A 25,911-nucleotide genomic window follows, 5' to 3' on the forward strand; every position below is an offset into this window, starting at 1 on the left:
ATCACTTTCATCAAGTGACAGTGACCTCAGGGAAAAGGGCATTCCTGCAGGCCGCAGTAGATCCAGCAAAGACAGTTCTGCACCAAATGTTTCTGTGTCAGAGGCTGCAAAAGAGGTAATTGAGAACAGAAAATGTCTTTTGTATTTTTGAGTTGACACCATTTATACTGTAGATTGTTATACAAATTGAAATTCAAAACATGGTGGTTCCCAACTTGCCCTGTATGAAAAAATGTTAGTAGAAGTTAGTGCTTCTTGCTAGATATGTCTTTCACAGGTTTGTTGACATTCCTCTAAACTTTCACCTTTACTGACAAACAAGTTTTTATTGTTATTATTTTCCCTTTTATATGAGCAGATGGTTAAAAATGCCTTGACTAGGAAACCTGGTGGAGAGGAAATTCTTGAAGAATACAATGCCGAAAATTCACTGAGCCACCGCACCCGGCGGCAGCTTGTTAACATATTGGCAAGTGATATGACTGAGAGACATGGGTAAGAGTAATAGTACCTAATAAAAAAGTAAAGATGGGCCATATGGAATATTCTTGTAATGTATACTGCAGTAAAGACACATACTTCTGATTTAACATTGTCAATTGTATTTCCTCTATAGCAGAATTCCCTCCCGTAAGCAAAAGGAGAAATATGCCCTTGGAATAATTACACTCTTTCCCTCATTGAAGGATCCATTTTCTCCAAACGGCTATGTAAGTCATGCAGTGATTGTAAAACAGCACATTATTTAGTTTTCATCATGGAATAATTACATCAGCTAAATGATTTAAAAGAAAAATCTTAATTCCTCTTTCGTAATAACTATTGTCATAAAACTGTATTGAAATTGTGGATGTTGTTTAACATGTATTGCACCTGTTACATGATAATAGTCCTTGGGTTTCTTTTTGCTGAATCTGCAAAGTCTGTAAGATCGCATTTGATGTTTATTTTTCATCTATGTTTAAATGTGACAGGAGCATTTCTACGACAGAGTGAAAGGCACTGGATATGTAGCGTGGCGCCTCAAAACCATGTCCAGGTCTACAACCAAACGGCCAGTGAAGGAAGTCCCAGTGCATCAAGAACAAGGGCCTAAGCGCAGAAGATTAGCAACCACATTGCCTCAGCAACTTGATGGAGATGCCTGCAAGGAGGCCATCTCATTTCTTGTTCACTCTCCTGATGAAGCAAGTGTATTTCAGAAGATGAAAATGACGTTCCAACATCGCCAGGATCTGGTGCATGATCCACAAAGAACTGCAGATGTCTTCAAAACATTTCCACGCTTTTTGGATGTCAAAGGACTAGTAAGTCAAATCACTTGATATTTTCAACTGTTAATCCTTTTTTTTTTGTTTTGCTGATGTGGATGGCAACAGTAAAAGATGTGATCATTGGTCATCCCAGTCAGGCTATATCCCATATTGGTCAAAATCACATTGCAATGTAAACAATGTTGAGCACTGTCTTTATGTCCTGTGTGTATGATGAACAGGTCAATCAAGACTTCCTGCTGCTGTTTGGTGCTGAAACAGCCACCAAGTTGCTTGAGAAGTGGGACATGTCATTCAAGCCAAAGGTTATTAAAGAAGCCAAACAGCTGACTCAGTCAACTGACCTGTGTCGTTTGATAAAAGCTGCTGAGAAACCAACAGAGAGTGATGCAAATGGTAGGCGTCGCACCATGCTTGTTTGATTTTAATAATATTTATTTTTACCTGTCATTTTGAAATTGTTTTATAAATTCAACCATACACAGACTGGGACAGTGACATGGCCTCTCTGCTGCTACTCCTTCAACTTTTGCCACCCACAGCTGGACGAAAGAGGAGAACCAAAATAAGTCCAACTGATGCAGCACACAAAATGGTGCACTTTCACAAGGTAAATATGTTGTCTCACTTTTTAAAATCCTACAAAACACTTTTTCAGTTTTTGCACTTTTTAGTTTTCCTCTCCATGAAGTATGTGTCTTAGTATTTTGTAATAAGTTAGCAAGGCACATAATGTCAAACTGAATGAATGGTTCATACTCAGCAAGTATAAGCTAGGCCTATATGTCAATATCTCATTTGTTTTTAGTCATGCTGCAGCATTGATGAACACTTGCAAGCAAGAGATGGTAAACAACCATACATCCTCGCTGTTGGTCGAACCCAGAACAGCATTGACACCTTCTACATCGCAGTGGACAAACAGCTCATCCCCTGCCAAGCCACCAGCTCACTCAGTGCTTTTGATGAACTTTTCAAATCCCACTACGTGTTCAACTTATCTTACGACGAGTCACTGGTTCATCTCTACAGTTTTGTGCAGACCACCATATTCAACATTGATGCCACCTCAACAGATGAGTCACCACGTGTTCGTGAGTTGCGTGCCAAAATGTTGAATGAGAACCATGTTTAAATGTTTTATCTGTCAAACTCTGCATAGCACCAGTCAGGCTTTGATAAGTCATTTGCGACTAGGTCACAGTTTTTATCCAAGCACCAAATTTAAGTTGGCTTGTTCACAAGATGGTTGCAGCCGTCAGTTCACTACATATTCTGGTTTAAAAAAACATTTAAATAGTGTTCATGAGGAAGATTGTTGTCAAAGTGGTGATGCAGAACCCTCAGAGTCATTTCAAGCTGATTTTGACAGTTTACAAGATACAGACATAGCAGTTGCAGGAACAAGTGTTACTCAGAGCCTAGAGGTTGGGTGTTCTGAAAACAATGGGTCAGGTCAAAGAATTAAAAAAAATTCTGAAGCAATTTGCACTAAAATTATTGGTAAACTCAATGGTAGTGGTTTGGCAAATAGTTTTGTGTCATCACTTGTTTGTGATTTGGAAGATTTTGCAGATGGACTGCACTGTGAGTTTAAACATAAAGTACTGAACGTTGTGCCAACAGAAAATCCTGTTAGATCTCCAGTGGAAAAATGTCTTGAGACTTTTGACAATCCAGTTGAGAAGTTCGACACTGAAGCTAAAAGAAAGTCATATTTCCGTGAAAAATGGGGAATTGTGGATCCAGTGGAAAAGACTTTAGGAATACGCTATGATACAAGGTTAAATAAAAAATCAGGCACTTATGACCAGGTACCAGTAAAAGACACTTTTGTGTACATTCCAATTTTGGAAACAATCAAATTTATATGTCGCAATTCTTATATTTGCGAGCTGCTTGCTAAACTATGTGTATCAAAAGAAGACAGATATGAAGACTTTTGTGATGGGAGTTACTATAAGTCTCATCCATTGTTTTCAAAACCACAGACTTCTTTGCAAATTCAGCTTTATTATGATGACTTTGAGACTGCTAATCCACTTGGTTCCAAACGTGGTGTTCACAAAGTTGGTGCAATCTATTTTGTCCTCAGAAATCTGCCTCCAAAGTTAAATTCTGCATTGATGAACATTCATTTGGTTGCATTGTTTCATGCAGAAGATGTGAAAAAATACGGCTTTGATCCTATTTTACAGCCTCTGATTGATGACATAAAGTTTTTGGAGAGCCATGGCATTGATTTACCCTTCTCATCTGAAAAGGTCCATGGCACTATATGTCAGATAACTGGGGACAACTTGGGGATGCACTCAATTTTGGGTTTTGTTGAGTCTTTCAGTGGACGTTACTTTTGTCGTTTGTGTTTAATTGCAAAACAGGATGCACAGAGTGTGTATACTGAGGATGATCCAAAGATCATCTTACGAGGGAAAGAACTTTTTGAAATGCACTGCAGTGAGTTGCAATCTGATCCTCAAAAGCTACATGTGTTTGGCTTAAGAAAGAATTCTACACTGAACACTCTTCAATTCTTTCATGTTTGCCAGAACTTTTCCTTGGACATTATGCATGATATTCTCGAAGGGGTAGCACAATATGAGATAAAGTTACTGTTGGAATATCTGTCAGACAATTTTCTGCCGAAACCTGCTCTTTTGTCACGGATCTATGCTTTTGACTATGGCTACTTGGAGAGCAAAAATCGTCCAACAAGGGTGAACTTAGACAGTAGTGGTAATAGTATAGGTCTTAACTCCATTCAGACTCTTTGTCTGATAAGAAACATTCCTTTAATTTTTGGTGATATTGTGCCAGAAGGAAATCAGAACTGGACTATGCTATTGCTATTGTTGCAAATAATTAACATCATATTCTCTCCATCTGTTACACATGGCATGACTGTGCTTCTAAAACATTTAACAATGGAACATCATGACTTGTTCAAATTGTTGTATCCAGGTAGGAACATGATTCCCAAACACCACTTTATGTTGCACTACCCAACTTGCATCAGAAAAATTGGGCCATTATTGCATGTATGGAGCATGAGAGGTGAGGCTAAACATAGGGTGTTCAAAGACACCCTTAAGAACTTTAAGAACATCACAGTGTCACTTGCCAAAAAACATCAAACATCCATAGCATACAAGTGGGAGACGTCCTTTAAGCCATGTTGAGTATGGGCCCTTGAAATCATTTGATGTTGATAGTGAGGAAAATAGTGAAATGATCTCCCTAGGCTTGCCTGCTGTTGCAGAAGAGGCTTTCTCTGCTAATTGGGTTAACATTAATGGGACTGAGTACAGAACAGGATTGGTCATTTGTTGTGGTTCTGAACATGAGATGCCGGTGTTTTGCAGAATAAAAACAATAGTTTTGGTCAATAGTCACACCTACTTCATAGTTCAGAAGCTTGTGGTTGAAAATTTCAGTGAACATTGCCATGCTTATAAAGTGTTTGAAACGGATGAAAAAGATGTTGTTAAAGCAGACTGTATTGAAATATACAAGCCCTTTGATTTGCAAAGTGCTTATGGTGATGATGATGGTCTGTACATTGTGCCATTATTTTTGTTGTGAACGTATGCTGTATGGTGCTTGGAATTTAATATTTATTAAAATGCTTATGTGACCAATTTTATGTTTTCTCCTTTTATCCTGTAAAGGGACTTAACAAGGATTTTCACTGAATGTAACACAGTAGTCATACAGTAATTGCACTTTAATGCATTTTTGTATTCAGACAATTAATACAGACTAGTATTTAAAAGCTCATATATGTCACTTTAAAGTGCCAAAATAACACTGTAAAAGTTACAGAATAACACTCTAAGTGAAAACAGTCAACACAATCCAGTGTGAAAATAAACACTTAAAAGTGTCATAAATAACACCATAGTTGTTGTGTAGTAACACCCTCAGTGAAAAGAGTTAACCCAAGCCAGTGTAAAAGTGAACACTTATCAGTGTCCTAAAACAACACTATAAATGTTAGGTAGTTACACTCTGACTGAAGACACTTCACACCATACAGAGTGAAATTCTAACACTATGGGTGTTATATTTTTAACACTACAATGGAGTTAAAATAATAACACTTTGCAAAGTGTTACTTTAACTCTAAACCAGTGAGAATTATATAAACACTGGAAAAGTGTTAACTTTAACACTATAGGAGTTGAATTAACACTGGAGATTTTGCTGTAGACAAAGTAGAATTGGGCTGAAAGATCTATCGCTTTATCACCTCTTCAGGTTGTAAATTGTGTTTTTAAAAAGTAACTAAGTAACTAAGTAATTAATTACTTTTGAAAATAAGTAATCAGTAAAGTAACGGGATTACTTTTTGGGGGAAGTAATCGGTAATTAGTTACTGATTACTTTTTTCAAGTAACTTGACCAACACTGCTTATGACACAAAATTCAGTTTTAACACTGGACAGGGACAACTCGAGTATTCAAGAAAAAGGGATCATTATAACATCCACAAGTGAAAACGACGAATCATGCTCTTAAATTGGAGGACCACACTATTAACTAAAGACAGTAGCATAACCTCAATTTTACCAGACGCACACAAACTCCAGCAGCCCATGTTTACTGTATTCCTGCTTGATTCAGTCCAGTTCCTTTAAATGTTCATCACTAATGCATAATATCAAGTAGGACAGGTCCTAAAGCCCATGTGAATATATTTCGCTGTTTCTCTGACTAACAGTGAGAAAACACAATTGAAGTTTGGTTAGGTAAATATTCACATCAGAGACCCCTGACCAGCCTGGCTGAATTCTTTTGCTCGAAGTTGATTAATCATCACAAACTCAGAAGACCTGGTTATGCTTCTGTGCGTCAGGGGAAATACTGAAAGTCACATATACTGGGGGTTAAAGGGAGCCCAACAACTATATTTTTCATTCAAAGATAACCTGCTGCTAGCTTCATATTTACTCTTCTTATCTTTGCCAGAAAATGAAGAAGACAGAAATATCTCCCAAAAATAATGACCTATTTCTTTTATCAGCCTAAAGCAGTACTCTGACTAACTCTGTGTTCTACATTCATTAAAGTGTGTGACTTATCGGATTCCATATTTCCTTATATGCAATCAGTCCTCCTGGGATCTTGAGGATTCCACGCAGTATCTTTGCTTTTCCCGGGATTGCGCTCTTCTGGCATGCTTTGTAACCATGTTCTGATGGCTGCTTTCAGCAGGATAACACATTAAGCCATGATGAGAAATTCACATCATGGGTTTGCAAATGTGCAGTAACTGTGTGATGCTACCATGTCAATATGAACCAAAATCTCTGAGGAATGTTAAAGCTGTGCCACGGAGAATTAAAGCAGTTCTGAAGGCAAAAGGGGATCGAAGCCAGTACTAGCAGTCAGTAAATTACACAAAATATCAATTTAAAAAAAAACAGCAGGCCAACCAATAACTGAAATGAATAGAATATAGTAAGAAATTTGCATTTTATTAAACAGCACTGACTACATAGCCACCTGCTGGTCAGAGCAATTTAAATTCTACAGGTTTCTGCCAGGCTTAGGTGCTGTCAATAAATCAAAATAAATTTGAATCTATAAACAAAGAAGAATCATTTCAAATGCTTCATATCGACTTAAAAACATAACTAACTAAATTAACTTTAGAGTGTTTACATCATATTAGGTATTTTGTGATAACAGATTGGATTCAACCAGCGGACACATGGGCACAATCTGACATCAAGAGTGTTGCCGTGAAAGCATATTGACCCCCGAAGAGGAAAAGCCGCAATATTTGATAAAGAAAAAAAAAGACAGAGGTAGCTAAAAGAAAACAGCCACACAAACACAGCCCAAGGCAAGCAGCAGAATATATTACCATACAATATAAGTGCGGTTACATTAACATATATTACCACATCCCATTGCAAATGTGGATTAGTAGACATGAAATATTAAAGTCTGAGCATTTTCACAAAAATTAAGCAACTTGTTTTTTGTGAAAAGGGGGAAATAGGTGCTCGTTTTTATTCAGTCAAGTGCAAAATGTATTAATTGGGGTTTCTTCCTTTTTGCCTGTGACCACAACAAAGCAAAAATAAACCTTTATTGCAGGAATCATCAAAGGAAAACTGCAAAATGCATGCTTAGTTTGAACAGTTTGCTCAAATCCCAAATGCAAATGAGCACGCGTCAGTTTGCTGAAATGTTTCCTCCCAATAATTCATTGTTATATCAGCGCTTCAATAAATATTGCTGTCCTGGTAAAGAAGATGGCACTTAGAATCTAACCCCCCCCCCCCGGTTTGTGATTTTGGACTGTATGAATTCATTTTGCATTTTGTGAGCTGAATCGTCTGACGAAGATCTGCGTCACTACGGCTGCCAAAGCGACTGCTGGAACCTCTGCAGCCATTGTCAGCTTCTCCTCCTGGGCTACCTGTGAGAGCCCAGGGTTTTTTGTTTTTTGACATGTGCCAGGATAGGAATTCAACATTTACAACAGAAAGGACTGAATGTGATGAAAAGCGTCTTGGAGGTGCTGACACTATATAATGCATTTAACATGACTTCTTTATTTTATTGTAGCCGTTTCCTGATTGAATCGAATTGAAGGCAAAGGATCAATTCATTTATTATTGGGACGATAAAAGAAAAGAATCCACCTTTTAGAAAAACGTAAGCACAGGACAGCAAACTGGTTACACACTTTTTGCTGACTGAAAGAAAAATTCAGTGTTAAAACACAGTTTTAGTTGATGTCAGTTTAAGTGAGAAAACAAATAATAGACTCTCCTCTGCGCATACACTTTTAGAACATGGTTTATTTTATTTTCACAGACTGCAGGCTCACTATACAGTACACGTCAGTCCTTTAAGAGGTGCCTCAGGACTGATGAACATGGCACTTTTTAAATTAAATCATGGTAGCAAACACGAGCAAAACCACTGAAAATTAAAAATACAATCAAAATCCCCCAGACCCCCATCCTAGTGTCCCCAGCTGGATTTCCACTCGAGGACGTTCTCTCTGCTGTCCCGTGTCTCCCTCTCGTCACGGTTATTTCTTGTTTGTCTTTAACAATCACGACAAGGAGAAATGGGAGCTGGACAGCAAAACTGGGAGAAATTCAAAGTTTAGTTGTCACAGTGAAACAAACAACACTCTGCGCCTTTCTGCGTCGCGGTGCAAAAAAAAAGCGCACACGGTGTGAATCTGCGATGCAACCCATCCAAACACTTAGACTGGGACCGATGCGAAAGCGTTTTACGCACGCGTAATGAAGACATCTACAGGTGGACCACAAAGCGTCGTCTTGTTTATCACGAGGCTACAGTTAACGAGTATACGGGAGGACTTTAGAGGCTGATAAACCCTTACGGTCTATGATGGACAGCGTGTACTCCGCATTGTCTATAATCTGGAGAGGCGTAGCTCCCTGGGTTTCTGCCTGTGTCATGGAGCGCGTGGCGCAACCTTTCGTGGATGACGGAGTGGAGGCTTTCCAAAACAATCCTCTCAGCATCTTCCTGATCTCCGGCCTCATCAGGCAGTAAAGCACCGGGTTTAAGCAGCTGTTTGCGTGCGCCAAGCACACGGTGACCGGGAACACGTAGGTGTGTACCATGTAATACGACGTGTCCCAGTTTGCTGCGTTAAATTTGACCAACACGCCCCAGAAGGTGATGGCATGATTTGGCATCCAGCAGCAGAAGAAAGACAAAACTACTATAGCGACAGATTTGGTGACTCTGGATCTCCGTTTAGGGTTGCTGCTGTCCATGCTCCTCTGTCTGACGAAGCGCAGCAGCATCAGGTAGTTAACGGAGACAATGAGCATGGGGATAATGAAAGCGATCAAGATTTTCTGGATGTGATAGAGGGCGAGCCAGTCGTGTCCTTCGGGAAACTTGAGGAGACAGAGTTTTTCGCCAGCCACCACAGTCACAGTGGAGAAGACAGCTGTTGGAGCTGTGGCAACTGTCGCCGCCACCCACAGCACCGCGCACACCCACTTCACACACCGTGACCTTCTGTGCGCTTTTTTCTTTAGAGCCGAGGCGACGGCCAGGTAGCGGGTCACGCTCATGGCGGTGAGGAAAAACACGCTGGCGTACATGTTCATCACGGTGACCGAAAGGACGATCTTGCACATGGCGTCTCCGAACGGCCAGCTGAAGTCCAGCGCGGTGTCCACAGCCCAGAAGGGCAGAGTGAGAACAAACTGGAAGTCCGTCACTGCCAAGTTGATAATGAAAACATTAATAGTGGACCTCTTTCGACCTTGTCGTAACCTCATTAGAAAAAAGACGAGGAGGTTGCCCACTAAACCCACTGCGCAAACTACAGAGTACACAACCGATATGAGTATCCTCAGAATGGGGGTGCCATCCGCGCTCACGTCGATGTCTTCGAGCACTGAACTTCGGTTGAGCGCTCCGCTGTGGTTAAACATTTCCTCCATCATTAAATTTATAAAGCTTGACTCACAACATTTTCTTCTACGAGGCACGCCATGAAAAAAGCCTTAGCCTTTCATCTTAGATTAGATGCAAATTCGTAGTCATAACACCCTTCTGAATAACAGCTGGCCAGAAACCTGCTTTTATACAGGTGTGTCGCTCCTCTGCTGAGCCACGATTGGTCGAGTGAGACGTGACAGAAAGGATTACGGTCCCGGCAGGTTTTAAGGAAGAACAGGTTAAATTTCTTGTTATAGTTTATCCGCCATGAAGGATTGTATTTGTCACAGGAATCGTGCGTAAATGCACAAAATAGGAAAAGAAAATAAATGATGAAAGTTACTTTTAATCCAGACAATTCAAACGAATACATCAATCAAGATGTAGACCTCTTCCTGCCTCTCTCACCCGGTACACCTGTTGATTTCTGTTCACGCACTTTGCAAACACAATAAACCAAGATGAGCGTGCCTTTAGGAATGTCAACGTACTTCTTAAATGCTTTCATTATAAGTAATATTAAATGAATACTATAGGTCAAAAATGATGGCCAGCATGTAGAACTTTCGTAAGCTCAAGCAATAGTGGGACATTTTTCTTCCACTAGAGGGCGCGCTTACTTTGGAGAGGGATAATAACGGTCGAACATAGAGTTTGGTTACGCCGTGTTCCACCTCCAAATAGGCATAATTCTTAATTGTTCCAGCTTAGCTTAAGGTGGTAAAACATTTGGGGATATAACTGATATAGATCTGGGTTTTCCAGATGTGTTTTAAAATCAGGAATCTCCCGAACTCGATGATGTCAGTCGCTGTTTTGTTTTTTAAGACTTTACTCGGGCTTTTCTCACAGTTCCCACAGGGAAACACTTGTTTTTTTATGCTTTGAACCTCCGGTCAAAACGTACAGAGCGCGACCCCCGATGCGTAGTCATTTGTCTTACTCCAAGTGAACGCAACAGTCTGGTCCTCATCTGACCCACTGAGAACCCGAATCACCCCAAGGAACTTCCAATTGGACTGCATCTCTGTATCCGATCTCTTGGAGTAGCATTCCCCTTTAAGCCCTCCAGCTCTCTCTTGAGCCCATTGTCTTAAGTCCACCCATCTGTGGGGGTGGCTCTGCGAAAGTTTTCACAGCAAAGTTTTAAGCTGTCACTGGCTGTCGGGAGGAGGCTGATGGAGGACAGGGGGACCAGCAACTTGTAAGCAAACATTTACACCGACATAAAACAAAACACACACAAAAAGATGCAGCAAAAGCCCCCCCGCGGAGGCAGACAATGCTCAGGCCTGAAGTGAAGAAGTTTGTTGTTGCTGTCACAGCGTAAGTGCACGGGCGCAACAAAGCGAGAAACGCACCCAGCACAGATGGATTTGAACTATTTGAATTGACAGTCGACGCGGTGTCAGAAAGGCGTTAAATGTTTCGAAAATATAAGTTACCGTCCTGACAAAATGACCCGTTTGCACTGCGGGCTTCACGCTTTCGGACAAAGAGCGTCTTCCATTCACTTCTTCTTCGCGGTCCTGGTGGTCCTGGAAAACTGCAAAACTTTGGGATTGGGATTATCACATGAACCAGGTTAGTGAGCCTGAAAACTAAAGTATTTTAAACATTTTCAGATTCAAACACATGGAATGCCACAACGCTCTCGTACACTGCCTGCTTTTGTTGTGCGCATTTGCTCTGTGAGTGAATCCAGCCACACTCCTCCCTGATGAGAAGCCAGCTGGAACTTTTGCTTACAACGTTTGGGGACAGCCATAGCAATTATGCTCAAACTTTTATAACCAAGTGCGGTAGAGAGAGCTGTTTCTGAATGAATCATCAGAGGCTGAAGCCCGGTCCGCCCTTGTTGTAGTGCCCTTCATCAAAACGCAGAATCCCAGTGCAGTGCTGCTGCTGTGTGACTGACACTGACCTCTGACTTCAGTAGTCAAGGGCAGGAAACAGAGTTTCACTTAGGGGAATAGACAGGATGCATTATTGTTATTCTCTTAATACACCCAGTTTCAACAGAAAGTGTATTGGCTGTTCCAGTGCATATCATCACATCAGAGGATTAAACCCCTCATGTCTGGTAGGAAGCACCCCCTGCCTTCACCTCATGCACTTTCATCCACTCAGACTTCCCGGGTTCTCCAGAGATTAGGCAAACAAACAGATCAAGAAGTGTGGGTGCACTCTGTCTCATCCTGTACAAATCAACTGTGTGCTAGCTACTGTTTGGCATTCTAGGCAAGGATGACTCACTGAGGGAGGGACCTGTCAGATAGTGATGTTTCAGGTGTTAAATGTTTGCACAGGAATATCGATGTCTGCCTGAAACTGTTTCCCAAAGTAGAAAAGCACTTTGATAAGCAAAGGGCTTCCGCTTGACAAAATGTTTAAAGACATTTTTTATTCTTACCTACTTGTAAGACTAAAGAATAAAAAGTAAATTAACTGAACCTGATCAGTGTTGTTCATTTGTCTTAGCAAATCTGAGAAGACTCTTAAGGATCCCTAGATTTATCACAATCACTCCAATGAAAAAAACCTTATTTCTGATGAATGTGATGGTTTCTGATCACCACGAATCCACAGTCCAATTCCTCAGGAGAGTAATTTGCTAGTTTGCTCATTCTAGATGAGAAAGACCTTTGTGAAGAGCTGCAGAAAATATTTGTTTCAATTGCTTAAAGAATATCTTCTTAAGGTCACAAGAAAATCTAAAAATCTTTTTGCTTCCCTAACAAAGGTAGGAATGGATATGCAGTCACTGCTTTCATGAAGAATGCCTTCCATGCCTTTGTTGTGCATTGTTAAGGCTACAAGAAGATATTTATATTTTCTTTTGACCTTAAGTAGAAGATAAGATATTTTTTAAGAGAGTTTTTTTTTCTCCAGCAATCTCTTGCCATCAGTAATACACATAAATGAAAACCAGTCAAGCCCATTGCTTTAGGCAGCCATGTCTTTACACTAATTCAAATCAATCCAAGACTATTTGGCATTTGTTGATGGTCAGAAGTTCATAAATAAAAGCAAAAGTGCGAATCAAAGAAGTGCATGGCTGGAATACTCAGGCATGTGGTAAAGTGAGAAGTCGATAAAATAATGGTACGGTATTAAAGTGCCAATAAAAAGGTGAAAACTCCTCATTCAGTCAGACATTTCAAATATTTGTCCAAATCATCTATAAGTGCTGTATGCTTGAAAATATTTGTGCAGATAATCCTGTGCAGTGCAGACAGGGTAAGAGCTCGAGTCAGCAAGGCTGTGTATAATCACTCCTTCATTTCCCTTGAATGAGATAAAGCCAATGATGATAGTGTGAGGGTTTGCACCCTTGTACTTTGAGTGCACAGAATAAGTGAAAGAATGTGAAACAGATAGTAGCTGTGATTTTATTTTATTTTTGACAGTGGTAATAATTATTATTTAATGTGTACAGTGTCCATCACATGGATAAAAACATCAATATTTCACAGTGTTGTTATCATTAAAATTCTTATCACTGGAAAAAAAGTTGTAATTGATTTACGACTTAGCTTTAGTGCAAATATACCATTAAAATCATTTAAATATTCAACTTTTTAAACTCTTCTCATGCATTTTAACACACGTCGCGTGAGAAAGAAGGTTTCAGGGGACTCTGTGCACTCTGTGAATAACTAAGTAGTGCTGCTTCTATAGGATTTAAGAGGGCAAGTAGCAGCCAAGCTATGCTAATCAAATGAAGTTGATTAATTGATCATCAGCAAACATGAATACCTCTATAAAAGCAAAATTTTTAGCAGTTTGCTAAATTCTCTCCAGGAGTGGACATCCTGACAAAGTCACACAAAAATCAGACCTTGCAGGCGCCACATCTCAGATTGTACAGGCCTCCATTAGTGTGTTAAATGTTCACGTTTATGACAGTTCAGTGAGAAACAGACAAAACGAGTATGAGGTCTTTGAAAGGGTTGCAAGGAGACGAGAGACAGCACATCTTAGGTCTGCAAAGGTGCATCATCACATGGCACAAGACTTCTGGAACGATGTTGTTTGGACAAACGAGATAAAGTGGAGATTTGGACCTAACGCACAGCGGCACACTTGGCGAAAACTAAGCTCAGCATATCAGCATGAATACTTCATACCAACTGTGAAGCACGGTAGTGAAGGGGTGATGTTTTGGGCCTGTTGTGTAACCACAAGTCGTGGCCATCTTGCATTGATAGAGTTAACCATGAGCTCCTCTGAGTATTTTAGAGTGAGAGCAACAGCTAAAGCATGTCACAAATTACGTCGTGAAGCAGGATAACTATCCAAAGCACAGAAGCAAATCTAAAACAGAATAGCTGAAAAAGAAAATAAAATTAAAGTGGTGAAGTCCAGACCTCAACACAATAAATGCCTGCAAACCTTAATAAACTGAAGCAATGTTTTAAAGAAGCTACTGAATCATGTGGTGTACTTAGTTTTTCACTGGACTGCATGGAGTCCTGTGAAAAACCCCTTTTTCATGTGACTGTATGTGGTGATAAGCATAGCAGCTGTGGGGGGTGTACTGTCAGTGGATACTAAACGTACAGTGATTACTGAGTATTGCAAACTAAAAGAAATAAACACTGTTTAGCTAGGTAGCAAGATTTAGCTAGGTACAATGAAATTGTATGGATAGAAATAAGATGGAAAAACTGCTCATCCTGCTTCTTGAGGCGCAGTCCTTATATTTTTTGTCACACTGTTCTCCGTGCATTGGACAAAGCTATTCCAGGTCAGAGCAAATGATGGTTTGTGAAACTCAGTCTTCCAGCAACAATGCAAACTATTAAACATGAGAGTGAAGCGTCAAAGAATATATTTTTAAGAAGTGCTGCATATATGTCAGTTATATTCAAAGATAAAGTGACAGATTAGCACATATGTGTGTGTTTAGAGTTTCCCCGGTTTTGTTTACAGCTTTGCAGCCACATGATTATTTAATTTCAATCCAGTTTCCTGCGATTTAATAACGAGTCTTCTTCCCATCACCGCTTTTACAGAAAGATTTCAGGATGACTTCCCTTTGTACGAGGTGGTTCACCCTACGAGACTGGATGCCAAGGGTCACTTCCTGTCCAATTTCCTGTCTCACCATGCTCGCCGTTTACAGCGCAGGGAAGCCTCAGTGGAACCAGCAGGACTAGATCGCATCTTCTACCAGTTTTGGCACGGCGGCCACAACTTGCACTTCAACCTCACTCTGAATCCTCACCTGCTGGCTCCAGGCTTCATGACTGAGAGGAGGTTTGGTGGCCTGAAGGGGGCACGGATCAAACCTGCTGGATCCTCCCACTGTCATTTCTTGGGCGAAGTGTGGGATGATGCCATTGTGAAAGGGAGCGCAGCTATAAGTACTTGTGATGGCCTGGTGAGTGGATAAGCGAACTATTTAAAATTGTTTGAAAAGCATAAGCAGGCGAGGTGACCAGGCAGCTGTCATCAGAGCTGGGTGCAACAAGAAGTTATTTTCAAAACTGTGAAATTTCATCTTCACTTAAGGGTCATTTAAACAGCAACATGCCCTGGTGTGATTTTCTTTTTTCTTTTTTTTCCAGAAAAGTTCAGTCCATATATATTTTGACAGTGACACAAGTTTTGTTTTGTTTTTAACCTGTTTATGAAGCACATTCCTATTATAGTTATATAATGGAAATGGACATAATGTGTAGACTCTCAGTTTTAATTTGAGGGCATTCGTATTCAAATTGGATGCAGGGTTTAAAGGTTTTAGCTCCTTAAGATGTGCCACTCTCTTTTAAAGGTGACCAAAAGTAATTGGACAATTGTCTCAAATGTTATTTTATGGGCAGGTGTGGGCAATTCCTTAGCTATGTTATTATCAGTTAAGTAGATAAAAGGCCTGGCACTGATTTGAGGTGTGGTGCTTAAATTTGGGAGATTTTGCTTTGAATGGACAACATGTGGTCAAAGAAGCTCTCCGTGCAGGTGAAACAAGCCATCCAAAATCTACAGTTTGGTACATACTGAGAAAGAAAGCACTGGTGAACTCAGCAATGCAAAAAGACCTGGACGTGCACGGCAGAAAACAGCGGTGGATGATTACAGAATCATTTCCATGGTGAAGAGAAACCCCTTCACAACAGCCAGCCAAGTGAGGGAGTCTCTCCAGGAAGTAGGCATTATTAAAGTCTACCATAAAGAGAAGACTACATGAAAGTAAATACAGAGGGTTCAATGCTAGGTGCAAACCACTCATAAGCCTCAAGAATAGAAAGGCTAGATTGGACTTTGATTGATAGATAAATAAATAAATAAATAACACCTACAAAAGCCAGCACAGTTCTGGAAAAAATATTGTTTGGGCAGATGAAGCCAAGATCAACCTGTACCATAATGATGGCATCTGTTAAACATAGTAGAGGCAGTGTGATGGCTTAGGCGTGCATGGCTGCCTGTGGCACGCGGACACTTGTGTTTATTGATGATGTGACACAGGACAGAAGCAGTCGAATGAATTCTGAGGTGTCCACTCAAATCCAGCTAAATGCAGTTAAATTGTTTGGGCGGCGTTTCATAATACAGATGGACAGTGACCGAAAACATACAGCCAAAGCAAACCAGCTGTTTATTAAAGCAAGTGGAATATTCTTGAATGGCCAAGCCAGCCACCTGATCTTAAGCCAACTAAATTTGCATTTCACTTGTTGAAGACTAAACTTTGCACAGAAAGCCCCACAAATAAACAGCAGCTGAAAGCCGCTGCAGTGAAAGCCTGGCAGAGCATTAAAAAGGAGGACCTTCAGACTTGAAAGCTAATTGTGCTTAGAAGCCTAGAAGACACTTTGAAACCACAGCTCCACATTTATACACAACGAGTGGATATAAAGAGACTCAGCCATATATAAAATATATAGATGTATATATTGGTTGTAACATTTTTTAGAGATTTGCATTGCACACATAATAAGGATGCAGCATTTCCCTGATTTGCAGACGTTCTCGTGGAAGCGTATTCCATCAGACGGAAAATTGTGCCTGATGCACTTCCTTTTATAGCAGGGTTTAAACTTGAGTATTGCGAGTAATGGAGCCCGCCTTTATATTTTGTACTAAATGTATATTGAACTTCCATTTTTGTCCCAGAAGTGTCACTCTCATGAGTGCATTTTTTAAAATCACGGAGCAATCCTGCAGTCCTGCTCTGAGTTTGTTCAAAATTAGGCCAGTGATTTATGCTCTCCACTGTGTCTGTCTGTAACAGATGTGCGCTCATAAAAGAGAGATTATTTAGACCACAAGTGGATACGGTGGGCATGATTTGCATTCAGACCACTTAGATCCTTGACACTGCATTATCACAATGCTGCAGTCGTATTTCTCCAAATTAGATCTGGACCAGGGCTTTCAAAAGATACTTACTCACCACCTCTCTTTTCTCTGTCTGAAATTTCCAAATGGAGATATTATTCACATCGATCACAATAATAAATAATCACAACATAGATCACTATTTCACGTTTATTATAATATGCTCCAAGCTGTTCTTCATTTTGATTTGTAGTTTTAGAAAGAGAGCACTTTTTTCAGAGATTAGCTAGAAGCTGTTTAGCCCTGTGCCTAAGTGAGTGTGTAAACTGCAGTGCAACTTTTGAAACAAAAGTCAGATCTCAAAAGCGAAGCGTTACTCTCTTGTAATGCTGACAGACTTTTCTCAGTTTCTCAGACGAGCCTGTCTGACACCAGTTATCATGTTCAAAGTCATATAAAACAGCGGTCCCCAACCCCCGGGCCTCGGACCGGTACCGGTCCGTGAGTCGTTTGGTACCGGGCCGCGAAAGTTGAGGCTCAGGTGTGAAATGTATGGTTTTCAAGGTTTTTATCGGTTTTCAGCGTTATTTTCTCTCGGTTTTCCTGGGTCTTTTCACGTGTGTTATGAATAAATCTTCTTTTTTCGGTACCGGTACTAGATTTATTTTGTTGTATTTATCCGTGACACCTTAAAGGCCGGTCCGTGAAAATATTGTCGGGCATAAACCGGTCCGTGGCGCAAAAAAGGTTGGAGACCGCTGACTTAAAGGGCCTTTTTTTATGGTTCCGATGCCTAACAGGCTGTCCTGACCATGTCTGCATGCCTAAAGGCATTAACAAGTAGTCGAATAGGTGCACCTAATGAAGTAGTCAATGAGTATCTACCTATTTAGCAGAATTCCCACGCATATGTAAACTCACTCTGGTTTAAATATTAAAGTGTAATTGATAGAGATCCCAGGAGAAGCGGAAGCGAATGGATGGATGGATGATAGAGATGCCTTCTATGGTCACATGGATGAAGTTCATTATGTTCTCTTGCTGAACATGACACAACAAGAATTTGTGTGATAGTAAAAGCCACAAATGCTGTCTTATTGTTCAGATGAGTGTGTGTGTGTGTGTGTGTGTGTGTGTGTGTGTGTGTGTGTGTGTGTGTGTGTGTGTGTGTGTGTCTCCTGTGTAGCTGAAGTTGTTCAGCTCAGGGCTGAATTACAATAAAATGAGAAAAATTTTCCTCCCAGAAGACAGGTTCCTCTTAAAAAGCAATCATGTTTTCTTGCTTCTAATCTTCCTCCACATCTTTATTTACTGGCGGGACTGCATATTTTACAATGCAGTGCTTTGCAGCACTAGTATCAGTCAAAAAGTCTTAGGTATGTGGTATAGTAACATTTAATTAATGTAGAAAAAAAACTAAATAAATTATTTTATTTAATAATTAGTGGTAGACTCTTTACTGACATTTGTTTTTTTAAGTCAGAAACACATCAGCAGACATATGGTATCCACATTGCTGGTGTTTTGCCAGCGCTCTGCCGGCTCCTTGCACGATTTGGGTTATTTGCCTGTCTGATTTACATCAAGTAAAACACACGATCAGCTGGATTACGATCATCCTTCCGCTGGTTCTTGAAAGACTTCTTGATTGCATTTTAGTCCAGAAATTGTACAGCTGACTTGAAATGCCCTTAAATGTCCCAGTGAAATTAACTTTCTTTGAGAAAAGCAAAAGAGTATGATGGTATATATTCAAACACTTTTATTTCCCGATGGTTCCCTGTAGATAAAGAAACTAATTAAATAATAAAAATGAAAGTTTTATTTCTTGGGTAACTCACATACATAACTGTGTCTTTTTCAACACTTCAGCATGTTGATCTAAACATAAAACAAAGTAAAAAAGTGTTTGCAGACAACCACAGACCATATATAAAAGACTGACACAGCCAAAGTGACGTCACACATTAGTTTGTGAAATCCTGTTTGAAACCAGATGTCACATCTGGTGATTCTGAGTGAAAAAATTGGAGCGACACTCCACACTCGCACGATAGCGACTTGACATTTATAAGGTTGGCCTGCCCTAAAGTATGCCCTGTTTTGCATCCATGTAATGAGTGAAACTTTAGGCCGACAGCCGAAGCCATAATTTAATTAGGAAAGTGTTTACTGGGGTTTTCTCAGACTTTTATACAACTGGACTTCTTTTTCACAACATGAGGAGCTGCTCACTGCTGGCACTCACAAGAAAGAATGCAGGTTCAAAGTACTGATCTTTAGCACACAGTCTATGCAGGTAACTAATTATTGTGGTGCAAAGCAGCAAGTAAACTTCTGCCAGCACCTCAGCTTGGTTCACTTGCCAGAGCTCAGCCTGTCTGCTTTTGGTAAAACACAGACAGTGATGAGATTAAGAGTATTTTGAATATTGAAGGCACTTATTAGTTTGCTTTATAAGAACCAAGTATATTGATGAAAGTAAAACATGTTTCCAATGTGATCCTTTTTTCGTTTTTCAAAGCTGACTGATATTACATATGAAGAAACTTTGATAGAAAATTCATTTACACATCTTTAACGTTGATAGAGTCGATTTTACGTGCGTCATCTTCTTTGACTGTCTGCAGATTATTCTTCACTTTCAAAGCTGAAGTGCTGCACAAAAGAGCATCTTGCAAAGGAGTCCCATAAGTCCTCATGTTTTAGATCACAGCCAGAAACCTGTAGTTTCAGGACGGTTTCTTCCTGTGGTTGTGACTCTTATCATGTTGACAGACTGCAACACTTCCCAAATGACTCAAAACTTCAGATCAACAAGCCTCCCTTTCTTACTGAAATATATTACATATTTATATGTTAACTATGTGTGTAAGTTTCCTCCCAAATACGAAATCACAAAAGATTATTCCAACCACAATATATTTCCCGGCATGACTATTGTTCTTGCCTCCGTGCATTTCCTTCAAACTGGAGAAAGAGCCTCCCACACTTAACATAGTACACAAGACAAATAACACCAACTGAGTCAGAGAGAAAGAAAAGGAGCTGGGCCGAAGTTGTAGATCAGCTTCCATACGCACCTCCACTGTGGTCAGGCTAAAACAGCTTAAATGGTATGCAGGTATTTGAAAAGGAAACTCGGTTACAATAGAAACATACTTTAATGACTGGATTTCATTTCACCCCTGATTTACTGCATTGGTCCAGTGAGCACTGAAATTGTTATCCAGTGAGCTGTGATTGCATTTACTAAGACAGATTAAAACAAGAACATGTTAGATTAACTGATGTGTTTAATGGCTTATTTTACATTTCAAATGTTACATTTGAAGGTTCTGTGTTATTTACTCAACCTGTTACCTCAGTCAGTACACTTGACTCTAAATTGGAATGATGCAGGATTTTGGGAAATGTCAGCACCAACCAACAGCCAACCTTTAAAGCCAGCATATCTTTGATATTGTATTTTTTTGGAGATGAGATGAAAACTATTTTTGCTGCTCAGCTTTTAGTGTGTGGGCTTCGGATATAACGGCCAGCCCTCCTGCCTGAGCTTCACTTGGACACTGTGTAAGATGAAAAAGGGATTAACTGGAGCAGAGGGTGGATAAGAATGAAATATAAGACAGCGATGGTCAACGGGGGGCCTAGGGGAATTTGGTTTTGGCCTAGTGCCTGCCTGCCTGATTTACTATGCAGTTGCTTAAAAGACATTTGATCTTTTCCCCGGCTCAGTCGTACGACAGAAAAATTATGACTTGGGGCTGTTTTTGCTGTTTCAGTGGGAGCTTACTCGAAGTGTTTTCATGTGCTTGTGCATTTTTATTCACTAGTCTTCAATACTGTATGTAATGTTTATATATATTAATAATAATATTTGTATTTAATAATATTAAATATTAAAAAAAAATTAAAAACAGTTTTAGAAAGTACTACTTAGCGCGTTTATTCAGGTTGTATTTTCTTAACTGCTTGTTCAGTTCAGGGTTGTGCCAGGCTGGAGCCTCTCAGCTGTGGGTCAGAGGTGGAGTACACTCTGGGGCCAGTTTGCCTTTAAAAATGCAAATGCATCATTTTACTACCATAAAAATTAGGGACTTGGATTGAACACTTGCAGCACATAAAGTAACAGACTGCATAGTTAAAGAGTGCTGCTTGGCCAACCTGCAGCCCAGATTTTGTTCCCACTGCAAACATTTGATACGTTATGAAATGGGGGAAAAATAGACAAAGAAGGTTTGGAGTAGCTGGAACAAGAAAAAGAACAATTCAATTTCTAGAGAACTAGAGCAGCTGATCTCAGTTTCCAAACACCTGGCATGGTAAAAAGAAATCCTGTTGTTGCAACGTTTTGGTGTTTTTTAAAAGATGTTGCTGGCTACATGTAGATTTTAAATACTTTGCAAACACAGTGTCTCCACTTTTTTGCAAATCTCCAATCAAAATACTCAAAAGCGGACATCTTCAGTTGTTTATGGTGTAAGGTGATGTAAGTTCATTAAAGTAAGATCATTAAATATGGCACCGTGAGAGAAAACGCCTTATTGCAGAGCATAATATATAAAAATGCTTCTGATCAATTTTCTTGTCAAAAACTTGGATTAACTTACTAATCAATGTTGTATGCAGTTGTGTGATGTCTTGCCTACCCATTACATACTGTATCTTTGACGACAGAAGAGCAAATCAAGAGCAATGTTTTGTTTCTCAATATTTCAGCAGTTCGCTCTTTGGCAACAGTTAAAATAGTTTAAAGAGATTTGAAGAACTGACTTACAGCTCTTTGTTTCTTTAGACGGGACTCTTCAAGTTATCTGATGAAGAGTTCTTTATTCAGCCTCTGGAGACATCAAGTGATGAAACATCAGCACCACAGGCCCATGCCATCTACAAACGGCATGTGTCTCCTCCCTCCTGGAGCCCAGTCATACAGCCCATCTCAGGGAAACGACCTTTCAACGGTACCTGTGGAATCAAAGGTAAATCGTGCACATTTACTTACATTAGCAAAGAAAGCACAGCATAGAAATTATACTTTTTTTTTTTAAACAGGATGTCAAACTAACGATTTGTAGTACAAACAGATGCACCAGAAAGTTGATTGTTTTCATCTGGATCCAGATGAACACCATTAACTTTCCGGTGCTTCCTTCCCTGAATGATTGAGCATTCATGGAAACACGTAAACGGATGCATTACCGAAAGATTTTTTTCTGTAGTTAAGGCAAAGCTAATATCTGTTAATATCTTAAAAATGAGTGTGACAGGGTGTGGGTTGTGGCTCAGCTGCAGGGAAGGCGAGGAGCAGTGGGTTCAGAGTGTGGTGCCAGGGGAGCCTGACCCATGCAGCTGACCTCCATCATCTTATCATGTCTCCCCCATTCGAGTAGGTCGCTGTGTGTGGCGTGCAGCAAGAGGAGGCAGTTTGAAAACTAAATGATCAATGTTTGTACTGTAAAGACAACATTTGTGGCTAAAATGTAAGCCCTCATATTGCGTCAGTACATTATTTTTTTCTTGCAAATACAGAAGCCGCAAAATACCAACAGCTCCCAGTGTGATTAAGGTCATGGTGATGTGCAAGTTTTTGTTTTTTTGTAACAGCAGTGGAGATAAGTACTATATTTACATATCTTAAGGCCTTAAATCTCTTTACTTGTTCAATGAAAATGCTTAATTTAAAAGTCAAAATACTGATAACTCATTAGCTACTAAGCACTGAATGATGAGAAAGATGATTATAAGTAATCTCTTGTCTTTCATTTGTCTCCTGGTAATAATCTGCAGATGTTAGAAGAATAAAGCCACTGAAATGCAGACGTTCGTAAACCAGCTGCTTAAAATTCTGAGTTGAATTAATTGGCCCTGGAAAAAAAAATAGATGTCCCAGAGGATTTGAGGGTTTGCTTTGCAGAATCAGCTTAACAACACCAACAACAAAATATCAGGGCAGAGTTATAGTTGTGCCTAAGTATTACTTTAAACACTACTTTAAACACCAATCAAGCTCAGTTTTTTGTATTTGGAAAGATGTATTATTAGCTTATTACTTGCACTGAAATACATGAACTTCATTGCATCTTCCAAATTGCAAAGTAAATTACTTGTTTTGATTTCTAAAGAATGATAGCACAGATGCATTTTCAAGGACAAAGAAGCTTGTGTATGGTTTTAATTGATTAAATACACATTTAGCATTTATATTGTTATTTCTTTTCAGCTTGCTGAACAGACTGATAAGGTCTGAACGTTGATTTAAGCAGTTTCTGTAATATCAGAATTTTCAAATCATTAAGCGCGTCCCCTCTAGGCCTGTGTTTAAATTGTGCACTTAATCACTGTATCGCTATATGTCAGCCAATCCTAGAGATTTTTCTTTCTGTGTGGCTGTGGTTCATAAACTGGGAGGGTGTGTGAACCACAAATATGAACTGAGAGTAAGTTGAATGAAGATGATTTATGTAGGAGGAAATGCCTTATTATTTCACTAAACCTTCAGCTTAGTTTCGTTCTTACCTTATGACGGTTATATGTACATTTATATACATATAACCATGATAGGGTCATGTTTTGAATTGAAGACTTTTTTAGCTTCTGAAGCAGGAAATGGAAGAAATGGTTTGAGAACAACTGCTCAAGCTATTTTCAGCTGCTTACTTACAGCAGATTGTTCCCTATTTGGCAGCATTTTGATGTTTGATGCTCTTTTTGATGCAAACAAAGGATTTGTGTCCTCTTGAAATCAGGACTAAGAGTCTTTCACTTGTTGGGTCTTCCTTGATGTCATGATCTTCGTACAGCATCTGACAGCAGACTCATCTCTATCCAACTCATCTAGATGTCGTTGGGGACAGCACCATCACTCACCTTTTCTCACTCAAAATGTGATTATACACCACTTTGCATTTAATCACTAGCTGTTATTAATCTCTGGCGCTCTTCCATAACATGTCTTTTGTTCTGTCTCCCTGCCCTCACCCCCTACCAGTCACAGGGAGGGGGGAGCGCTTGCTCATAGCCGGTCATCCGATTGTTGAGGTTTTCTCTGTATTGTTGTAGGGTCTTTATCTTTATTTATAAGTACCTTGAGATGACTGTTGTCATGATTTGGTGCTTTATAAATAAAACTGAATTGAATTGGCTAATGCGTAAACTGCTACATTACATTTTACATACTCCAGGCTTCACTGCACCCTTAGATCAGCCTGACTGAGACTTTTTTTTTTGGCTTTCGCAGCACAAAATGCTAACCGTTGCATCCATGTCAGTTTAAACTGATTGATAAATAACACTACAGAATGATCTGAGTCTGAGTGGTCTGTGAACTGAGGTGTAGCCGGTAATTCTCATTCATTTCTGAAGCTGATATTTCGGCTTCGTCATAGCAACAGTAATATATGTGTGTCTGCTGTTGGTGTGCCCACTGTGCTTCCTGTCCCAGAGTATGTAAATGTTAAAGTTTTTAACAATATAATAAGGAGGATGAAACATTGACTTTTTTGCAGCTGACAAACAGAGTGGCCTTTATTGTGCAAACAAACAACACGTGACCTTTTCTCTGAGCTCGCTTCACTTGTGTTCATTTGTATGCTGTGTTTGTCATCCGTATGTCTGTATGTGCTTGGAGGTTCCTGCCCAAGTGCTAAGCATTTTCCTAGTATGCATGTGTATATCTATTATATGTGTTTTTGTCTAATCCAATAAAGACACGATCAGAAAATACTCAGAAAGATCAGCTAGAGATTGCTGAAGAGGATGACCAAGGGCAAAGATTTGTTTAACAGCACTGTGTACTACATGTGACAAGGTAAAGTCACAGTTAGTCTTTGTTGTTGTGTGTCAGTGTGAAAGATTTTAATATCTATTTATATTTCCCTTCTGCAGATTATCATCAAAGCTTTAAAGACATTGAGAGACAGCGGGAGCGTTGGGAGCGCAGGCAGCAGAGAAGGAGGAGAAGAATTCGTCAACGCTCTGTCAGCAAAGAGAAATGGGTGGAAACGCTGGTGGTGGCTGACCCCAAAATGGTGGACTATCATGGGAGCAAAGCTGTGGAAAGCTACATACTTGCTGTCATGAATATTGTAAGTATTCGATATTAATAATACTATTACGCTACAGGTATAGGCATCAACAATGAAGCGATGACTGCCAGCCTGTGTCTTTATATACAGACTTTAGATGAAGTAGTAGCTTAATGTGCTTGTGCAAATGCTGCGTTTCCTCCTTTGAGATGCTCTGCCAGCCCCTTCCTGCAACAGCCTTCAGCTGCTGCTTGTCTGAGGGTCTTTAAAAAGCATGCTTCACTGGGCTGAGATCAGGTGACTGACTTGGCTATTGGATAATAGACCATTCACTTGCCTTGAGAAGCTCTTGGTGGGAGTGAGAAGGAGGATCCAACCGCGGACACGGAAGGAAACCAAACTGGGTTTAAACAAAAAGCGAGGCGTTTATTATGGCGAGTTAGACATGACTACAAAAATAAAGCAAAAGGCGAACAGCAGGGTTGAAAACTAAACTAAAAACTAAACTGTGGTAACTATGAACACAGACGTGAACATGATTCTGACCAGGAATGTGCAAGAAACTATGATGAAGAAACAAGAACATGAAACGTGAACACGACCTGAGCAGAATCATGAAGTACATGGAACTTGATGTGATGTGGAGGGAAGGAAAACAGACGACCTAACAAAGACTGAATGAAAACACACAGACTAAATACACACAGGAGGTGATCAGGGCAAGTGGAAACACATGGGGAAACAGCTGACCGGAATAAACATAATGACGCCACAGGGGAAGAAAAACTAAACACGTTAAACATGGACACACCAGACTTTTCAAAATAAAACATGGACAGATGTAGACATGAAAACACCAGCCGGACAAT

The 25,911-nt window shown here is 39.9% G+C and overlaps 3 protein-coding genes across 4 annotated transcripts in view; 2 read left to right on the plus strand and 1 right to left on the minus strand.

The window, feature by feature from the left end:
• Nucleotides 1-1,000: 1,000 nt before the first annotated feature.
• Nucleotides 1,001-2,575, plus strand: LOC309712433 (uncharacterized protein). The gene is made up of 4 exons (XM_082543214.1): nucleotides 1,001-1,307; nucleotides 1,496-1,670; nucleotides 1,760-1,884; nucleotides 2,083-2,575. Exons 1-4 carry the CDS (start codon nucleotides 1,032-1,034, stop codon nucleotides 2,407-2,409), a joined length of 903 nt encoding a protein of 300 aa, XP_082399340.1. The 5' UTR covers nucleotides 1,001-1,031; the 3' UTR covers nucleotides 2,410-2,575.
• A 5,504-nt stretch (nucleotides 2,576-8,079) lies between these two features.
• Nucleotides 8,080-9,881, minus strand: LOC309702171 (relaxin-3 receptor 1-like). Its single transcript, XM_082526640.1, has one exon. The coding sequence runs from the start codon at nucleotides 9,731-9,733 to the stop codon at nucleotides 8,603-8,605; it is 1,131 nt and encodes a 376-aa protein (XP_082382766.1). The 5' UTR covers nucleotides 9,734-9,881; the 3' UTR covers nucleotides 8,080-8,602.
• A 10-nt stretch (nucleotides 9,882-9,891) lies between these two features.
• Nucleotides 9,892-25,911, plus strand: part of adamts7 (a disintegrin-like and metallopeptidase (reprolysin type) with thrombospondin type 1 motif, 7) — a 93,790-nt gene continuing 77,770 nt past the window's right edge. For both annotated transcript variants that reach the window (XM_082526421.1, XM_082526422.1), the window contains exons 1-4: nucleotides 9,892-11,312; nucleotides 14,747-15,114; nucleotides 21,814-21,997; nucleotides 24,903-25,102. In XM_082526421.1, coding sequence (XP_082382547.1) covers nucleotides 11,186-11,312; nucleotides 14,747-15,114; nucleotides 21,814-21,997; nucleotides 24,903-25,102 — 879 coding nt within the window. In that variant the 5' untranslated portion in view covers nucleotides 9,892-11,185. The remainder of the gene's footprint in view (nucleotides 11,313-14,746; nucleotides 15,115-21,813; nucleotides 21,998-24,902; nucleotides 25,103-25,911) is intronic.

This window comes from Aulonocara stuartgranti, assembly GCF_965226115.1.
Source record: "Aulonocara stuartgranti genome assembly, chromosome: 1".
NCBI classification, from domain to species: domain Eukaryota; kingdom Metazoa; phylum Chordata; class Actinopteri; order Cichliformes; family Cichlidae; genus Aulonocara; species Aulonocara stuartgranti.

Coding starts and splice junctions, on each gene's coding strand:
- LOC309712433 (XM_082543214.1), top strand. CDS start 1,032: ATGTCCAGGTCTACAACCAAACGGCCAGTGAAGGAAGTCCCAGTGCAT. Junction 1,308..1,495: donor TTTTGGATGTCAAAGGACTA/GTAAGTCAAATC, acceptor TATGATGAACAG/GTCAATCAAGACTTCCTGCT. Junction 1,671..1,759: donor AACAGAGAGTGATGCAAATG/GTAGGCGTCGCA, acceptor AACCATACACAG/ACTGGGACAGTGACATGGCC.
- LOC309702171 (XM_082526640.1), bottom strand. CDS start 9,733: ATGATGGAGGAAATGTTTAACCACAGCGGAGCGCTCAACCGAAGTTCA.